This window comes from Acomys minous (assembly GCF_964271855.1).
Source record: "Acomys minous genome assembly, chromosome: 6".
In the NCBI taxonomy this organism is placed as follows: Eukaryota; Metazoa; Chordata; class Mammalia; order Rodentia; family Muridae; genus Acomys; species Acomys minous.
The window spans coordinates 75877614-75894885 of record NC_140487.1 but is presented as its reverse complement, the minus strand read 5'-3'; the positions used below and the strand labels follow the sequence as shown (position 1 = coordinate 75894885).

At 45.6% G+C, this 17272-nt stretch overlaps 1 protein-coding gene and 1 long non-coding RNA gene across 7 annotated transcripts in view; one reads left to right on the top strand and one right to left on the bottom strand.

Moving 5' to 3' along the window:
* The window catches only part of LOC311600101 (uncharacterized protein), a 170813-nt gene extending 155428 nt beyond the window's left edge, over positions 1-15385 (top strand). For 4 of the 6 annotated variants that reach the window (XR_014780132.1, XM_084786399.1, XM_084786402.1 and 1 more), the window contains 2 exons: positions 577-806; positions 13622-15385. Coding sequence is in view for 4 of the 6 variants with exons in the window: in XM_084786399.1 (XP_084642525.1) it covers positions 577-806; positions 13622-13632 (241 nt within the window). In the remaining 2 variants the exon portion in view is untranslated. The remainder of the gene's footprint in view (positions 1-576; positions 807-13621) is intronic. The other 2 variants (XR_014780133.1, XM_084786401.1) reach the window with 1 other exon arrangement.
* Positions 1-17272, bottom strand: part of LOC311600108 — a 48183-nt gene that overhangs the window by 22713 nt on the left and 8198 nt on the right. The window lies entirely within an intron of this gene.

The following is a 17272-nucleotide window of genomic DNA, read 5'->3' as shown; positions in this document are numbered from 1 at the left end:
TTTTTGTTTATTTGCCTGCTTGTTTGCTGATTTTTGTTTGTTTGTTTGTTTGTTTTTTCAGTCCTGGGAACAGTTAGAATACCAAGGGCTTTAACCACACTAGACAGGAATTCTACCATTGCACACCCCCAGCCCCAGCCCCTACCTCCCCAGTCCCAGCCCCTACCTCCCCAGCCCCAGCCCCAGCCCCAGCCCCAGCCCTAGCCCCGGCCCCGGCCCTGGCCCCGGCCCCGGCCCCAGCCCCAGCCCCAGCCCCAGCCCCCAGCCCCAGCCCCAGCCCCAGCCCCAGCCCCAGCCCCTACCTCCCAGCCCCCAGCCCCTACCTCCCAGCCCCAGCCTTCTTCTGTTTCTTAATTAGCCCTGGCTTCGTCTTCGTTGGGGAGAACTGCTGGCAGGGTTAGCTCAGTGTAGAATAGAGGGCTTGCTAGAACAAAATGTAATTTTTTTCCTAAGGAATTGTTCTAGTAGGAGTAAGTGCTTCAGATACATCATTTCTGTTACAGGAATTGTTTTCAGGAAACACTGCCACCATTACCTCTGTGAGGCGAGTTAGCCGTTGTTCTTTTCCATTTACAGATGGGCAAATGGAAGCTTTCTTCCTCGGTTACCGATGACTCCGCGTAAGGAAATGTGTCAGGAGCTCTGTGGGCTCCCAAGGCGCAAGAGACAGGTTCTGGGTCTGAAGAAGGCTATATACTCTTGTCTCAATGAAAGGACATTTGCACATGAAAGCTACTGTGATTTGGGAGCCTGTGATGTGAAGTGTATTAAGGCTCCCAGCAGAACTTCCAAATGGAATAGAAAAGGTAGGTAACTCTGGTGCCCCATATCTGACCACCTCCCCTTGGTGGGGAGGCCTGGTGGCACTCAAAGAAAGAATAAGCAGGCTACCAAGATGAGAATTGATAGCCCATGACCATATAGTGGGGGAGGAGGTCCCCCTCGGTCTTAGACCTAGGGGAGGGGAATAGGGTGAAAGCGGGAGGGAGGGAGGAACGGGAGGATACAAGTGATGGGATAACAATTGAGTTGTAATCTGAATAAATAAATAAAATTAAAATTAAAATAAAAAAGGAGTGTCCACCCAACAGGACCATGGACACCACTGTGCCATTTGATATGAATAGATTCTGTGCTATTTAGGGTTCATTTGGCTTCTGTTGGTTTCTTGTAACAAATTAGCACGAACTGGTTGACTTAAAGCAACAGCATTTTGTCTTCTCACAGTTCTAGAGTCCACGTGTCTGAAATGAAGGTGTGGGTCTCTTGAGCCTGGGAGAGGGGATGATCTGTCTCTTGCTGCTTGCAACTACTGATAGCCTCAGGCTCCCCTGGGCTCCTGGCCACTCCGGTCCAATCTGTTTCTGTGGTTGCATCAACTCCTCCTTTACTGTTGTAAAACTCCCCCTGCTACTCCCCTGTGCCACTGCCCACCCAGAATGTGGGCTAAGCCTCTCCTCTCAGGACCCTCAGCTGAAGTGCTTCTTTTGTCACGGACTGCAGTACATACCCCTGGGTTCTGAAGATTAGGCTCTGGGCCTTTATGGGGGAGACAGGGAGCTATCATAGTCCTCTCTGCCCGTTACCCCCATGTAGAACACGCCTGGGTTCCACTGTCCTCTAACTAAATGGGAAACATTACCAAGTGTCGGAGAGGAAGAGACAGGGAGGTGCCTCTTCTTTCTTCAGCAGGGTGCTCCCGATCGCTCTCAGCGATAGTCATGGTCCTCCATAGTTACTGTTCTTTCTGGGCTTTCACGCCCTTTTCTCTTCACCCCTGGCCTCTACCAGTACGAGTCTGTGAGTGCCTAACACCCCAGCTACCCACAGCCCTGCCTGTGCCCTGTAGATAAGTCCTAACCACCTATTTTCAAAGCCTCAATTGATTCTATGTTCAGGTTCCTGCCTTGATCTGGCTTGGTAGAAATCTCAAGAGGCAACAGTTTCATTTCTAGAACAGAGCTGAACTCAGGGTACCACAAGCTAAGTGGACACAATGGCCAGTGGCCACTGGATCAGGCAAACAACTCAGTTGCCTTCTGGGTCATTCCATGGAGAAGTGCTGTTTCTACCCTGCTGATGTCTTCTGTTGAGACTCGCCTCTGCTAGCCTTACTCTGTGGTACTTTCTGTTATTTTTTTTTTCTACTTCTCAGCTTCTATTACCCAGTGCTATTTGCTCCCACCCTGGACATCTGTGGCCCCCTGACCATGGCTGTCACTCTCTGTGTAGCATTTAGCATTGACCATGACAACAACTGACTCCCTCAAGTTATGTCTCATACCCTGTTCCCCAGAGGGGTCCAGCTTGGTCAACAGTTTATAGGACTTTGAGCACCAGGCTTCTGCTGTCGTCACAGAGTCATCTGAGGGTGGTTTTAGAAGGATCTCTAAGCATCGTTTTCTGAGCAACGAAAAGTTACTAAAGGTTTTTGAACATGGGTGTTGGCATATAAGCGGCCTGCCTCTAGATTGCTTAGCAACCTCTGATGTCATCACCTGCCGCCAGGGCCCAGGATGAAAAGGACAAAGCTGCCACCTCAGCTCTCTCTTGGACTCTTCCTAAGGGGTCCCTCTTTCCCTGCCTCCCTCTCCCACCATCTGTCTCTTGACTCTCTACCCTCCTGGCCCACTCAGACCCTAACTCCTCTCCCCTCTCTCCCCACGCCTCTATAATAAATTTCTCCATATCATATCGGTTGCATGGCATTTCATTTTTAATCCTAACAATGGGGAGCAAGATAAAAATCAGTCTTAGGACTACTTACTTGATGGCAGTAGTCAGCTGAAAACAGAAAGATAAATTAGAAAGTAATCATATAGCCTGAGTGAGAATGGGGGCTCTGCCAGGTGTGGTGGGGTGTACCCTGTTATCCCAGCACGCAGGAGGCAGAGGAGGGAGGTGGGGTGGGGTGTACCCTGTAATCCCAGCACGCAGGAGGCAGAGGAGGGAGGATTGCTGTCTGCAAAGAGAGTCCAGGACATCCAGGGTGACACAGAGAAACCCTGTCTCAAAATACTGAGAGAAGGAGAGCAAGAGATAGAAAAGAAGAGGAGGAGGAGGAGGAGGAGGAGGAGGAGGAGGAGGAGGAGGAGGAGGAGAGAGAAGAAAGAAAATGGGGTCCCAAACATGGGCAAAGGGAAGGTTCCTGTGAGACACTCAGGAAACAAGACATTCAAGAGTGAGGCCAGTTTTGAGTTCCTGGCTTTGAATTTCTTTTCTTTTCTTTTTTTATCATCAAGGACTCTCTCAATAGTTTCATTTTCAGCCAGGCGTGGTGGCGCATGCCTTTAATCCCAGCACTTGGGAGGCAGAGGCAGGTGGATCGCTGTGGGTTCGAGGCCAGCCTGGACTACAAAGTGAGTCCAGGACAGTCAAGGCTACACAGAGAACCCTGTCTCGAAAAACCAAAACCAAAACAAACAAACAAAAAAGTTTCATTTTCTTTTCAAACAAACCACACAGTTCTAAGGGGAATAAACAAATTATTTTTAATGTGTGTGTGATTATTTTCAGCCATTATCTTTTGGAACACACACAATATAATCCAAGAAGCAGTGGTCCTATGAAGAGAAACTGAACTTGATTATTTTTGTTTATGTTTTCTAGAAAAATAGAATCAAACTAACACATCAAGCCAGTGTTTTATTTAGGGATTGCAATCCAGGGGCTGTGAGTATGAGAGGAAAAGGAAGCAAGAAGAGACAAGGCGTTCTGCCAGAGGGTGGTGCTTGAGTAATCCACAGAAAGACGGTGCGCCTGCGGGAGTGACTCTGCGGAATGGCACTGTGCTAGGGGATGAAGCCATGCCTCAAGCAAGCCCTTGGGAGGAGGGAAGACAGGGAATCCATCTTCCTGGGGCCTTTCTTCTCCTGTTTCCCAGTGATCATAGTTCATTGCCCTGGGAACCGCTTTTCTCACATGCTGTGTCATGTCGCCTGTTGCCATTGTCAGCCTCTTGGCGAGCTACAACCAGCACTCTGGAGTGCAGCCTTTAACCGTGGTTGAGGAGGACAGAGAAGCTGGAAACGCGTATGGTAGCTGCTGAGCCTGGTCGCTCAGTGAGGGGAGGGGGAGGCTCTGGGTTGTAGCACTGTATGGGCTGCAAATGGGGGAAGTCACAGGCAGCCATGGTGAGACAGAACATGCAGCTGAACATTTGAGAGACTGGAAATGGGCTTTGGTGAGCACGGAAGTGTAAAAAGAACTTTTATTCGCCTGTTTCAATTGTTGCCTCAGAGGCTTACTGTCTCCATTTGCTAACCTGGGCCTCGTCCTGGAAGCTTCTAGCCTCCATACAAATCTAAGCCAGGCCTAGAATGTTTTCCGCCTCTGAGACTTACTGCTTCATAAGCTCGCCTTTCCTTGTTCTTTCTGAGCTCTGGGTTGGCTAGTTCAACTCAACTGTTCTGGCTCAAATTCCTCTCCCAGCTGACTTATTCAATCTGGCTTCTCTCTTGTCCTCTGAATTACTCTGTTGGGCCTCAAACGAACTCCAGCAATCTTTTCTAATTTTCTGGCTTCTTCTCATTCTCTGGCTTGTTCTGTCTTCACCTGGGTCTGGCTTGTTCTCTCATTCAACCTCTCTCTGTAAAACTCTCCCAGTGACACTACCTCCTCTCTCTCTCTCTCTCTCTCTCTCTCTGTCTTTTTCTCTCTCTCTCTCTCCCTCCGTCCCCCTCCCTCCATCTCCATCTCTCTGTGTCTCTCTGCATCCGTGTCTCTGTTTCTGTGTGTGTGTGTGTGTGTGTGTGCACATGCGTGTGCACACATTGCCCCTTAAGTAACTTGCCTTTGCAATATTCTCCTCTCCAGACAGCCTCTCCCATGCTGTTCCTGAGTGCCTCCTGAAGAGGATGAGGTTTTCTAGCTTGAGTCCTTCAATTATTTTCAGGGTTGTGTGGTCACAGAGTCCCACTAAAGCTGGGAGCTCCCTTCAGGGGACACTTTAGGCCCCAAGAAAACAGCATGTGAAGCCATCCTCACTGGTGTGTAGCAGACAGGCCATATCTGAAGCTGCCCATCTGCTCTTTTAACTTCTTCTCCCTTCAAAGTAGGAAGGTTCTTGGGTGTTCCCAGAAGGCACAAGTACAGAGTGGAGCTGAGGCCACATAAGGAAAATGTCTTTATACAATTTTAAAGATTTGTTTTAATCAGTATAAGTGTATGCCTGTGTAGGTACGTACACCATGGGCATGCAGGTATCCACAGAGGCCAGAAGAGGGGGGCCTGGTTCTCTGGAGTTACAAGTGGTTGTGAAACATTGGATGTGCATTGTGGGAACTAAACCCATCAAGAGTGGTATGTGTTCTTAAGCACTGAGCTACCTTTCCAGCCCTAAGACTTTAGAAAGTGGTAGAGTATGCATGCTAATTATTAAACACCATCCACATTTTTGTTCTGGTATTGCTTCTTCCCCCTCCTCTATTTTAGAGACAGGGTCTCACTATAATGTAGCATTGGCTGACCTGGAATTCACTACATAGACCAGGCTGACAATGAACTCACAGCAATCTGTCTACTTCTGCCTCCCAAGTGCTGGGATTAAAGACATGCACCGCCACACCATGCCTACTATCGCCTTTTAAAAGACTGCTAGACATGATTCTATTCTAATCCATATATCCAAAATATTCCCTACTTAAATTTTTTTGTCATTAACACTTATTTTTTGCATATAATTTATAAAATTGTTGGGTTTTTTTAACCCCTCTTTCCCAAATAGAATAAAAGAATATTTATTTTAGTTTTTGGTGCAGCACAGGTACCTAGAACATTTCATGAAACATAGTGGCCCTTAACACCATACTTACGTAATTCCCACTAAGATTTGGGTTAAACATTAAATGAATTAGCAGCTTCCAAGATGGCTTAGTGGTTAAAAGCATGTTCTCACAGAGGACCTAGGTTCGGGTTCCAATGCAAACATCAGGCAATTCGCACAAACTTTGACTCCAGAAGATCTGATGCTCTGTGTCTTCCATGGGCACCTGCACACACATGGTACATAGAAACACACGCGCGCACACGCATGCATGCACACACGCAAATTAGAAATAATAAGTATACTTAAGTGGAATACACATATAACAGTGACCCACAGGTTATATGGTTTAGTGACATAGCAGCCGTCCTCTCTTGTATAAGCAGACTTTATGACAGCTTCATAAGGGTGAGACTTATCTACACCCTCTTAGAACGCATCTCTTTGTTATTCGTGGAAAGAATGGTCACACTGTTCGGGGGTTAACACAGTTGGAATCTGCTTGGAGCTTCCTGATAGGCATGTGAGGTGCTAAGGGGCTCCCCAAGTGCTCCCAGAGGCTGCATGGTCATAATCACCCACCTACAATACTGCCTAAGAAAGTTCCCCCAAAGATCTCTAAAGTTAAAATCCAACTGGAGTGTAGGTCAAATTATCTGAATTAATTGCTTGTGGACTCTATGGCACCCTGAATTATTGTTTACCCATCATGACTCAGGCGTCATGGCCTATCATCAGCTATATATACAGCTGTATATACCTATCATCAGGATATATACAGAATAGCATCTACTCTAGGTCAGGGAGGTGGCTGTGCTCAGCCAGCATATGAGGCCAGTTGCTCATCTTCAGTAGATACAGGCCTCAGATCCTGAATCAAAGAGGAGGTACAGACAGGATCCAAAGCATCCATTCCCAAAGGCCATGGTTTTTCTAGTGTCTCTTTTCAGGCCTCCAATTTCTCCTTCATAAGATGTAACATTACTTATGTATAGAGTTGCTGAGACAATTAAGTACATGTACAGCAGGCTCCTCAGCAGATGACAGCATTTGCTATGGCTGTACTTTAGGAATGACAGTGAGTCTTTTCCCCTGGGGAATGTCATGAAACCTCTCCAGGGAGAAAAGAAAAGAGCCCTGACTTGGTGGATGATGAAAATAGAGGTTGGTGAGATGGAATAACTGTGCTTAAAATAATGTAACTTTTAAAAAGCTGAAGTCCTTGCTTATGAGTTGGCCTCATGGACTTTAGTCTTCGTGTTTGGGGAGTCTGACCATGAAAATGTTGTTTGATGGTATAAAAGTTAGGGCTTGGAATACAGTCTATAGTAGAGTCCTTGCCTAGCATGGACCTAGGTTCAGTCTCCAGCACCCAAGAGAAAACAGCTTGCATGCAAACATGATCACTGAAGTGATTTTATAAAATGAGGGGAGAGAACAGAAGCAGGTTAGGACAGCAAAACAAACCTCCTTTACAGAAAAATGACAGCTGATACATTTTGAGGATGTGATGAACTTGAAACAAAAACACTGCTAGGCTGGAGAGATGCCTCACTTGGTAAAATGCTTGTCATACAAGACTGAATTTGACCCTCAAGAACTCATATGAAAAGGCTGGTGTGTGAAGCCTGGTGTGGTGGTGCACACCTGTAATCCTAGCACTCAAGGAGGCAGAAGCAAGCAGATCTCTGTGAATTTGAGGCCAGCCTGATCTACAAAGCCAGTCCAGGACAGCTAAGGTACACAAAGAAAAAACAAAACAAAACAAAAAACAAGCCAGGTGTGGTGGTGCACACCTTTAATCCCAGCACTCAGGAGGCAGAAGCAGGTGGATCTCTGTGAGTTTGAGACCAGTCTGCTCTACAAAGTCAGTACAGGACAGCCAAGGCTGCACAGAGAACCCCTGTCTCAAACAAACAAACAAACAAACAAAAACAACCACAACAACAAAGAAAAAGAAAGAAAGAAAGAAAGGAAGGAAGGCTTGCGTGGCAATATATGCCTGGAGTCCCAGTGCTGGGAAAGAAGATACAATATGGCCTCTGGGCTTGCAGGACAGCCAGTCTAGCTAAATCAGTGAGCTCTAGGTTCTGTGAGATGTCCTGTCGCAAAAAGTTAGGTAAATGGCTGGAGAGATGGTTCAGCAGTTAAGAGTATTTGCTGCTTTCCCAGAGGGCCAGGGTTCAGTTCCCAGCACCCACATGGTAGTTTACAACTGACTGTAACTTCAGTTCTAGAGGATCCATACTCCCTTATGGCCTCCTTGGACACCAGGCATACACACAGTATACTTACATACATTCAAGCAAAATACTTACCTTTTTTTTTTTTCAAGACATGGTTTCTCTGTGTAGCCTTGGCTATCCTTGACTCGCTCTGTAGACCAGGCTATCCTCAAACTCACAGAGATCCGCCTGCCTCTGCCTCCTGAGTGCTGGGATTAAAGGCATGGGCCACCACGCCCAGCATACTTATCATTTTTAAAAGAGCAGGAGGGTGAGCAATTAAGGAGGATACCCTACACCAACCTCTGGCTTCCACATCCCCATCACTATTATTTGGTAGGTTGACTACAGCAGGAGGTAGAGTTTATTTCCCTATCACTGAAGTCTAATTTGGCTTTGCTATTTGCTTTTCTTTTTTAAACAAAGTATGCTCTTTTTTTTTTTTTGTTTAAATTAAATTTATTTATTTAGTGTGGGTGCTTGCGTGTGTGTGTGTGTGTGTGTGTGTGTGTGTGCGCGCGAGAGAGAGAGAGAGAGAGAGAGCGCGATGACACAAAATGTATGTGGAGGTCATTGAACAACCTGTGGGTGTTGGTTCTCTCCTCCACCATGTGAGTGTTAGGTATTGAACTTGGTTCATTGAGCTAGGTGAAAGGTGCCTGTACCCGCTGAGCCATTTCACTGGTCCCTTGTCACTTACATTCACCAACATAACACTGCAGAAGTGACAGAACCAGGTCTAAGCCAACATCTCAGGAGAGCTTCCGCATTCCTTTGCTCATGCCTTCTAGGTGTAACAGACTAAGGAAACGTCCTTCACACATAGGCTCCTGTGTTTGGACACTTGGTGCCCAGCAGATGGCACTATTTTGAAAGGTTATGAAACTTCCAGGAGGTACAGCCAATCTAGAGGAAGTGGGCAACTGGGGGAGGCCTGGAGGTTTGACGTCCCTACCATGTCTCCTGTCTGTTCCCTGCTTTTTCATTCTGCCATCACGAAGCACCTGTCGCCCTGGGTTTCCTCCCGTGATGAGCTGGAGCCCTTTAAACTGTGAGCCTCCAAAATCTCTTCCTCACTCAAGTGGCTTCCTGCCAGGCCACAACAAGAAAAGTAACAAATACATTTGAGATGCCAGAGTGAATCGAAGCTCAGCGGAGCACAGCCCACGTCACAGAATGGTCTAGACAGTGGTTTTTAGTGTCATGCCATTGACTATTAGGGGCAGTTTGTTATGCAGCGATGGATAACTGTTACAGACACCTGTATTATATTCTTGCTATCAGAATAAATGGAAACTAGTGAGGGAAAAAAACCCTGAAGAATTTACAGCACAGGACCATCTATAACAGCTGGTCTAGCTGCAAACCAGTGCCAGTGTCCTTCAAAACAAAGCGGGAAGACTGGTTAGGCAGGCTACAGCTGGGTTCTTCAATCCTTGTCATCACTGGCTTTTCAGACCAAGTAGTTCTTTGTTATGAGGACCAGGGAGCTACTGGACATTCAGCAGGTATTGTTGGCTGGAGACACTACATACCTACTTTTGATTGGATGCGGTTTTATCAGTGAAAGCATCCTGTGCTGGAAGCTTAGTGTTCAGGATGGCCATGTTGGAAGGTGGAGAACTGCCTGTCTCCTGGCAGGTGGTTAGGTCACTAACAGCCCTGCCCTTGGGATTAACACAGTTCTTGTAGGAACTGAGTTTTTCCAAGTGTGGGGTGTTACAAGAGCCAAGTGATTCAGCCTTTCCGTGTACTGGCTTCCTTTCTGTTTCTCTGCCGTGTTGGAATGCAACCAAGGGGGCTTTTGTCAAAGGCCAAACAAGTATGGTCACGTGATCACAGACTTTGAGCCTCCAAAACTATGAATCAAGTAGACTTCATTTTGAAGTATCCAACTTCATGCCTCTTGTTATTGTAGCAGACAATTAATGCAATGCCAGAAGCACCCCATGATAAAAAATATCTGTGGGTATTGCTAAATGTCCATCTTGGGACACCGGACTAGAGAGAAAGAGTCTAATGCAACGTTAAGATGTTAGGCCAGGGCTAGGGGCTCTAACTCTTTGGTAGAGAGCTTTCTTAATGTGCACAAAATCCTGGCTTCCACCCCCAGCAGGATATAAACTGGGTGGTGCACATCTGCAAAGCACTCAGGATGTGGAAGTAGCTTCAGTTGTTCCGGGTCATCCTTGGCCACACAAAGCGCTTACAGTCAGCCTGGGCTACATGAGACCTTGTCAAAAAGCAAAAAGGAAGGAGAAGGAAGAAGAAGAGGAGGAGGAGGAAGAAAGGAGGAAAGACAAGAGAGAAAAAGGGACAAAGACTGATCTTTGAGACAAAGGGGAGAATTCTTATATGAGGCATTTAGACAATTGTAAAATTTTAATATGAACTTAAAGATTTTATTAAATCATTGCTAACCTTCCCAAATCTGAAATGGTATAGTTATATTGAATGCCCTTTTTCTTTGAAGGCATATGCTAGATTATTTTATGTGCGATATTAATTAAAAATTTTAATATTAAAATTATTTTCAATTGCTTCAGTGGATAAACTTTATCTATTCATAGGAGGAGATAAAGCTAAGGTGGAAAAGGTATAAACAATAGCTGAACAGAGATGAAAAGTATAGGGTAATTAATTGTATTCTTCAAATCTTGTGTGTTTTTAAACATTCATAACAAAAGCCTTGGGTCAGGGGGACTTCATGACTCCTTATTAACCTAATAATTAGGAGCAGGTTGCTTTAAATAAATCTGAGGCCCCCTTTGGAGTTGCCTGGCCAACGAGCTAGCTCAAACCCAGTAGTGTATGGGCCTGGACTGAGGCAGGGCGTGGCCTAGGGATGGATGTGTAGACCTGGAGAGCTGTGCACAAACTTAGCATCCCATGAGGTCACTGTCCCACCAGAGGTCTAGCTAGGCACTGTGTGACAGGGGCCTTGGAGCCCCACGGCTGCATCACTATCTCCTCATTCCCAGGCCTCTATGGGGAGTTCCAGCCAGCTGGTTCCATCTGCAGACCCTCCACTTGTACCCCTCGCTGTGTGTGTCAATAAATATAGTCTCATCTCATCTGTTCGGGTCAGACCCTGGTCTCTTCTGACACTGGGCAGCCTGTGTGAGTTTTCCAGACAATCCTGGTAAACTGGCACCAAACATCCAGGCTGTCCAGGGCCAACATAGTCAGAGTATCTTCCTGAGCAGATGGCTCTTATTCCTGTGCATATAAAAAAGAGAGACAGGGGTCCTTTAAATGGGACATAAACTATTCTCTGGCCAGATAGTTGCCCAAGGAACAGTGGAGGTTGGAGTCTCTGCATCTTCACTTCTCTTGATGATACTGGCTTTGTAAATCTTTTCTTCCCACATTAAAACCTAATTTCTTGGTTATGTGTGTGCTTGTGGTTGTGTGTGCACATGAGGGATGGGGAAGGGTAGCATCCGTGAGCAGGGATGCCAGAGCCTGAGGTCTTCTTTGATGAGGCAGGGTCTCTCACTGAACTTGGTGTTGGCTGATTCGCTAGATTGGCTGGCTGTAAACTACAGGCATCTGCCTGGCTCCATGGCCCTTTTGTGCTCAGATTACGGGTATGTGTGGCCACTCCCAGCTTTTTTTATGTGGCTGCTGGGGATCCAAATTGAAATGCGTTTTGCAGCAGGCAATGTCCCTCCATATTTACTGAGATAGGATCCTGGTATATAGCCCAGGTTGGCCCTGAATTCACAGCAGTTCTCCTGCCTTAGCCACCTACATGCTGCAATTGCTGACATGTGCCACTATACCCACTATACCCAGATAATCTCCTCATTTGTACCATGTGGCACAACAGAGTTCAAATCCAAATCTACTGCAGAGAGATCCAACTACACGGCAACTAACATTCAAAACACAAGCAAATCCACAGGCCAAAATGAAAATGCTGATAAATGAATTTGTGTAAAACATTTAAAACTTTTATGCGGTGAAAATGAAGTTGATGGCAACAAGAGAAGCAGCAGAAAAACACTGTAAGCAAAGCCAAAGGCAAATGGATAGGAGGAGAAATTGTTTGCAATCCAACAAAAAAAGTACTTATGCATTTATACAAGGTCTTAATTATACAATTTTATCAAAAAAACAAAATGAACAGAAAAATGGTCAAGGAATGTGAACAAATACTTCACATACTAAAATAAGAATGCTGTTGGGTGCGGTGAAACACAACTTTAATGCCAGCACTGGGGTGGATAGAGGCAGATAGATCTCTTAGCTCCAGGCTAGCCGGGGCTACACAGGGAGGGACTGTCTCACACAGCAACAACAACAACAACAACAAAACAAACAAAAGGAATGGCTAAGATTACTTAGAGAAAATGTTCCCCTTCATAAGTGCTTACAACAACGCAAATCATGACAATGTGCCTATGTTTCTATGAGCGAGTGATGTGGAAGGCGCAATGAAGTGAGGTTATAGCAGATGTACACAGATGATGGCCATTACATCAGGGCAGGTGGGGAGCTGCACTTTGGAAGCGCATGCTTGTGGTGTGTGTGTGTGTGTGTGTATGTGTGTATGTGTGGTGTGTGTGTGTGTATGTGTGTGTGTGGTGTGTGTGTGTGTGGTGTGTGTGTATGTGTGTATGTGTGGTGTGTGTGTGTGGTGTGTGTATATGTGTGTGTGTGTGTGGTGTGTGTGTGTGTGTATGTGTGTATGTGTGGTGTGTGTGTGTGGTGTGTGTGTGTGTGTGTATGTGTGTGTGTGGTGTGTGTATGTGTGTGTGGTGTGTGTGTATGGTGTGTGTGTGTGGTGTGTGTGTGTGGTGTGTGTGTGTATGTGTGTGTGTGGTGTGTGTGTGTATATGTGTGTGTGTGTATGTGTGTGTGTGTGTGTGTGGTATGTGTGTGTGTGTATGTGTGTGTGTATGTGTGTGTGCGTGTGTGTGTGTGTGTGTATGTGTGTGTGGTGTGTGTGTATGTGTGTGTGTGGTGTGTGTGTGTATGTGTGTGTGTGTGGTATGTGTGTGTGTATGTGTGTGTGTGTGTGTGTGTGTATGTGTGTGTGTGTGTGTGTGTGGTGTGTGTGTGTGTGTGTGTGTGTGTGTGTGCGCCCTAGAGCTTGCACATGCTGGCCAAGGAAGTGCGGTCGCTTTCGTCTTAAATATGCATATATTACGTTCCAGCAACTTAGTCTATGGATAAAGTCCCAAGTTCCTAAAGACATGAATGTAAGGTTACTCATGGAAGCATTGTTTAGAACAATGAGAAGAGTGGAAAGTGTTAAATGTCTGTTAGTTAGGCTACGGTGGCTTTATGGCACATCATGTGGCTAAAAGATCTCCATGTGCTAACATGGACTATTGCTGCTATGTTGATAGATACAACACACAGGATACTGTATATTGCAGTATTTACTCTGCATAGAAGTATTGTATGCATTCTGTATCCTTATATGGAAAACAGAGGCCAGGAATTAGATCTCAGTGTTTAGCTTGTGATAAAGGCAAGAAGGACATTTTTTGCTTTCTATATGAAATCATTTTGAGGTTATTTTAATCATTGTCATACCTTATTCTATAATTAAAAATATGCAAAATATACCTCAAAACAACTTTCAAAATGTCAATCAATGCCCTTTCTGACGCTTTTGTAGGAAATGTCTGAAGTACTGAAGCAAGATAAGACTGCACGTTGGCTAAACTGCTGGGAGTGCGAATATGGAAGTGCACTGAGTGCCTGTGAGGGAGAGGATCCTGAGCGCCTGAGGAGGCTGCAGCTCCCCGTCTCTGGAGTTTCTTCAAGAGCATGAAATGAGAGATATTACCATAATTCAAAGGCACTGAGACAAGAGAACATTTTGAAAAGGCGCTTGGATGATTCTCGCTCTTTGTAAATGCACCATGCCCGTGCTTGGCTGGCACTCTTTAAAGGACCCAGAGTGCTGTCAGGCCTAAAGCCTCTCTTCCTCAAAATGGCAGTGCTGGTGGCATTGTCCTTTTTAAATTAAAGATTTATTCATTATTATTATGTATACAGTGCTCTGACAGGGTAAACAGGACTGTCAACAAGCCTAAAGATTTCTGTTCACTAGAAAAGCAGATCTCTCAAGGAGGTTTCTGTTTACCAGGAACCTTGTCCCTTAACCTTCCCAGAAAGGTCAGCTACCTCAGGGAAGGGCATCTAGTTCCGGGTCAATCCGGTACAGCCTGTATCAGTTCAGATCCCACCCTTCTGACAGTCATATAAAATCTGCTGCTTTTTCACCATTTTGCTCTTCCCTCTGCCTTGGCAGTTTGATCCCCAGTAAATCTTTCTTTCTGCCCACAGAGCAGTCTTAGATCAATGCTTTCTCTGCGCAATCTGTTATAGGTATTATCCAGAGGAGGACGGCCTATCAGGACGTTTTTTGGTTCTCTGTAACGTGGCAGCTTTAGTGCCTGATGCAACGCCACTTAATTTCTATTAGTCATTTCACAGCTGTATGCTGGGGAAGAGCAAAACCTGAACCACTTAGGGCTGATTTCACAAGTAAGCTGAAAACAAGGCCTTCACAGTTCCTGTTTGTAATTTTCGAGTCAATACAGCATGTCTGTCCTGGTGGATGTTTCTCTCTAACCTGTTTCAGTTGTCTGCCAAGCTGTCTACCTGGCTTCCACTTGGCTCAGAAACTTAGGTTTGTGGCCATGCTGTTAACAGGTGGATGGATGCCAGGCTGCCCACCGTTGTTCGTTATTAAATTGGTGATGCAATTTTTGTTTGGCAGTTTATGACTGTAAGGTTATTCCAGGATGCGGCTTAAAACTACAAGCGAACTACCAAGCAAGCCATCAGAGTAGATCAGTGGATTGTAGCTTTGTTATTTTTTAGGCTGTTCAGGGACAGTAGACAAATGCACAAATTTGTTATTGTAGATTGTTATGAATCCTGAAGATGCACATACGGGGATCATTACTGTAGATTGGCTTGTGACAGCTGTCCCTGATTTACTTATTTCCTCAAGAAGACACTTTGAACAATTATTGAAATGCCTCCCCTCTGTAATTACAATAATAATGATGATGATTTTGCAACTGAATATGCAATTCAGGGCGTACACACTCAACTGTTTTTAGCCTGTCTCTCTTTTTACATTGATGTCAGCTGCTGTCTTGGATTATGAAGAACTGAAAAGGACTTTCCAACCAAGGGTCAATGAGCTACATGAACAGATCATCTGTGGCCAATCCAGGAAATCACTAAAATAATAATTATTATAGTTAGTATTAAAGGAACAATCTAACTATGAACAAGGTTTTTTTTTCTCTCTCTCTCCTTTTTTGGGGTCTTTGGAGAGAGAAACTTATTTTTAGTACTTACCTGCTCTTAAAATTAAAAATAAAGTATCTTGTTGAATAATAAAATTACAAATGTCTGACAATGCCTGTTTCCTCCTATACTTTCTAATTAAGGAGCTTCAGGGGGGAAGATGATGAAACAGAACAAAGAGGTATGTACTGTGGGTCAGGGGAAGAGAACAGAGAGGGGAAATGGGAGCTGCACAGAAGATAGAGGAGCACACAGTACTGAGGGATGGGCAACGGGCAGGAGAGGCTGAGAGAGAGTGCAGTGACGGGAGGAGGCAAGGGTAAGAGAAGATAGAAGGGTAGTGGTAAAGATAAGGCCAGACAGGAAGAGAGAAGACAGGGAAACAGGTGAGGAGGGAGGGTTACAGGGGAGATGAGGTAAGGATGACAATTGGAGGCTAGCCTGGCCTACATAGGCAGACACTCTCTGTCTTGTCTGTCTGTCTCTGCTCTGTCTCTCTGTCTCTCCCTGTCTCTGTCTCTCTCTCTCTTACACACACACACACACACACACACACACACAAAGTAATTTTAAAAATTATTTAACATGATAAAGTCTTCTATAAAAGCTTGCATTTGAGGGCTGGCAAGCTAACTGCTCTGTAAAGGTGCTTTACTGCCAAGCCTGGTGACCTGAGCTCCATCCTCAGGACCCACAAGGTAGAAGGAGAGGCCCAACTCCCACGAGTTACCCTAGAGGATGGATGACATAACTTGATTCCACCATTGGGACCGCTGATGTCAGTTCAACTCAGACTGATCTGGGAGGTGGTAGAACCAGGAGAGACACAGAATTACTTCTCTTTGCTTGCTGTGTGCCATTGTCCGGGACAACCCTGTCATCCTGGACGTCCCTGTGGCCCCTTGTCCTCTGACTTGCCCTCTGGGTTCTCCTCTCTCCTGTGGAGCTGTCCAGAATCGTTTTTTATTACAACTTGTCTATCACAGTCATCCCCAATGTTATGGGACCACGGGATTACTTCTAGATGATTCTACTCTTTTCTACCAATACCAGTCATTAGGAAATATGACATGTGGTCTGTGACCTTACAGCCACCACCAGTATCAATACTAGCGTGTATGTGTGTGTGTGTGTGTGTGTGTGTGTGTGTGTGTGTTGTGTGTTCGTGTATTCTCTCTACCTAGTACATGGGAGGGGATGAATGTTTACTTCAATGAATGGATGGAAGTTTAAGTAACAAAGCAAGGGAAAGTAGGGCCAACTGGATGAAACCGGAAACTTGAGAGGAACTACGTATGCCTGGTGATTCACAGAAACTAGGCTGGGGGTGGGGGAGGGTACCCAGAAAGAGTCTGACTTCAAAGCTCCTTATCCTTGGACATTTCAACCCAGAAGGTTGGGACGTGTTTTTTCAGAGCCAATTGCACCCCCTCCCCTTAGGCCTTTTGGTTCCAAATACACTAGGAAATCTTTTCAAATATGTTTTTTTTTGTCAGCTCCATTCAGATGTGGCAATTTGCAAAGCAACCTCCAGCAGTTGACAGTCCATCCATAGCTGTGTGGTACCCGACATTTCCTGGGACTTTTGCCCACCTCTTATGCAGCTGGCAGTGTCTGCCAGACCCAGGGTATGTGCTCAGCTGAGATGAACTTGGAACCGAGTAACGCTTTGTTGTGTTTTAAGATTTGTTTAAATTCTGCAAGGGTGAAGGGCAGTCCTCCTCAACCCAAATAATAAAGCTGAAAGTTAAATCTTAAGACTGAGGATACAGCTCAGTTGGGTAAAAGTGCCCATTGCATAAAAGTATGAGGATCTGAGTCTAATCTCCAGGAACCATTAAAACGTCAGGGGCGGTAGTGTGCACGTGTCATTGCAGCACTACAGGGGTGGGGACAGGCAGTTTCCTGTAGGTTGCTGGCCAGCTAGCCTAACCTCCTTGGTGAGCTCTAGGCCAGTGAAAGAACATGTCTCCAAAAGGCAAAGTGGACGGATGGGCAC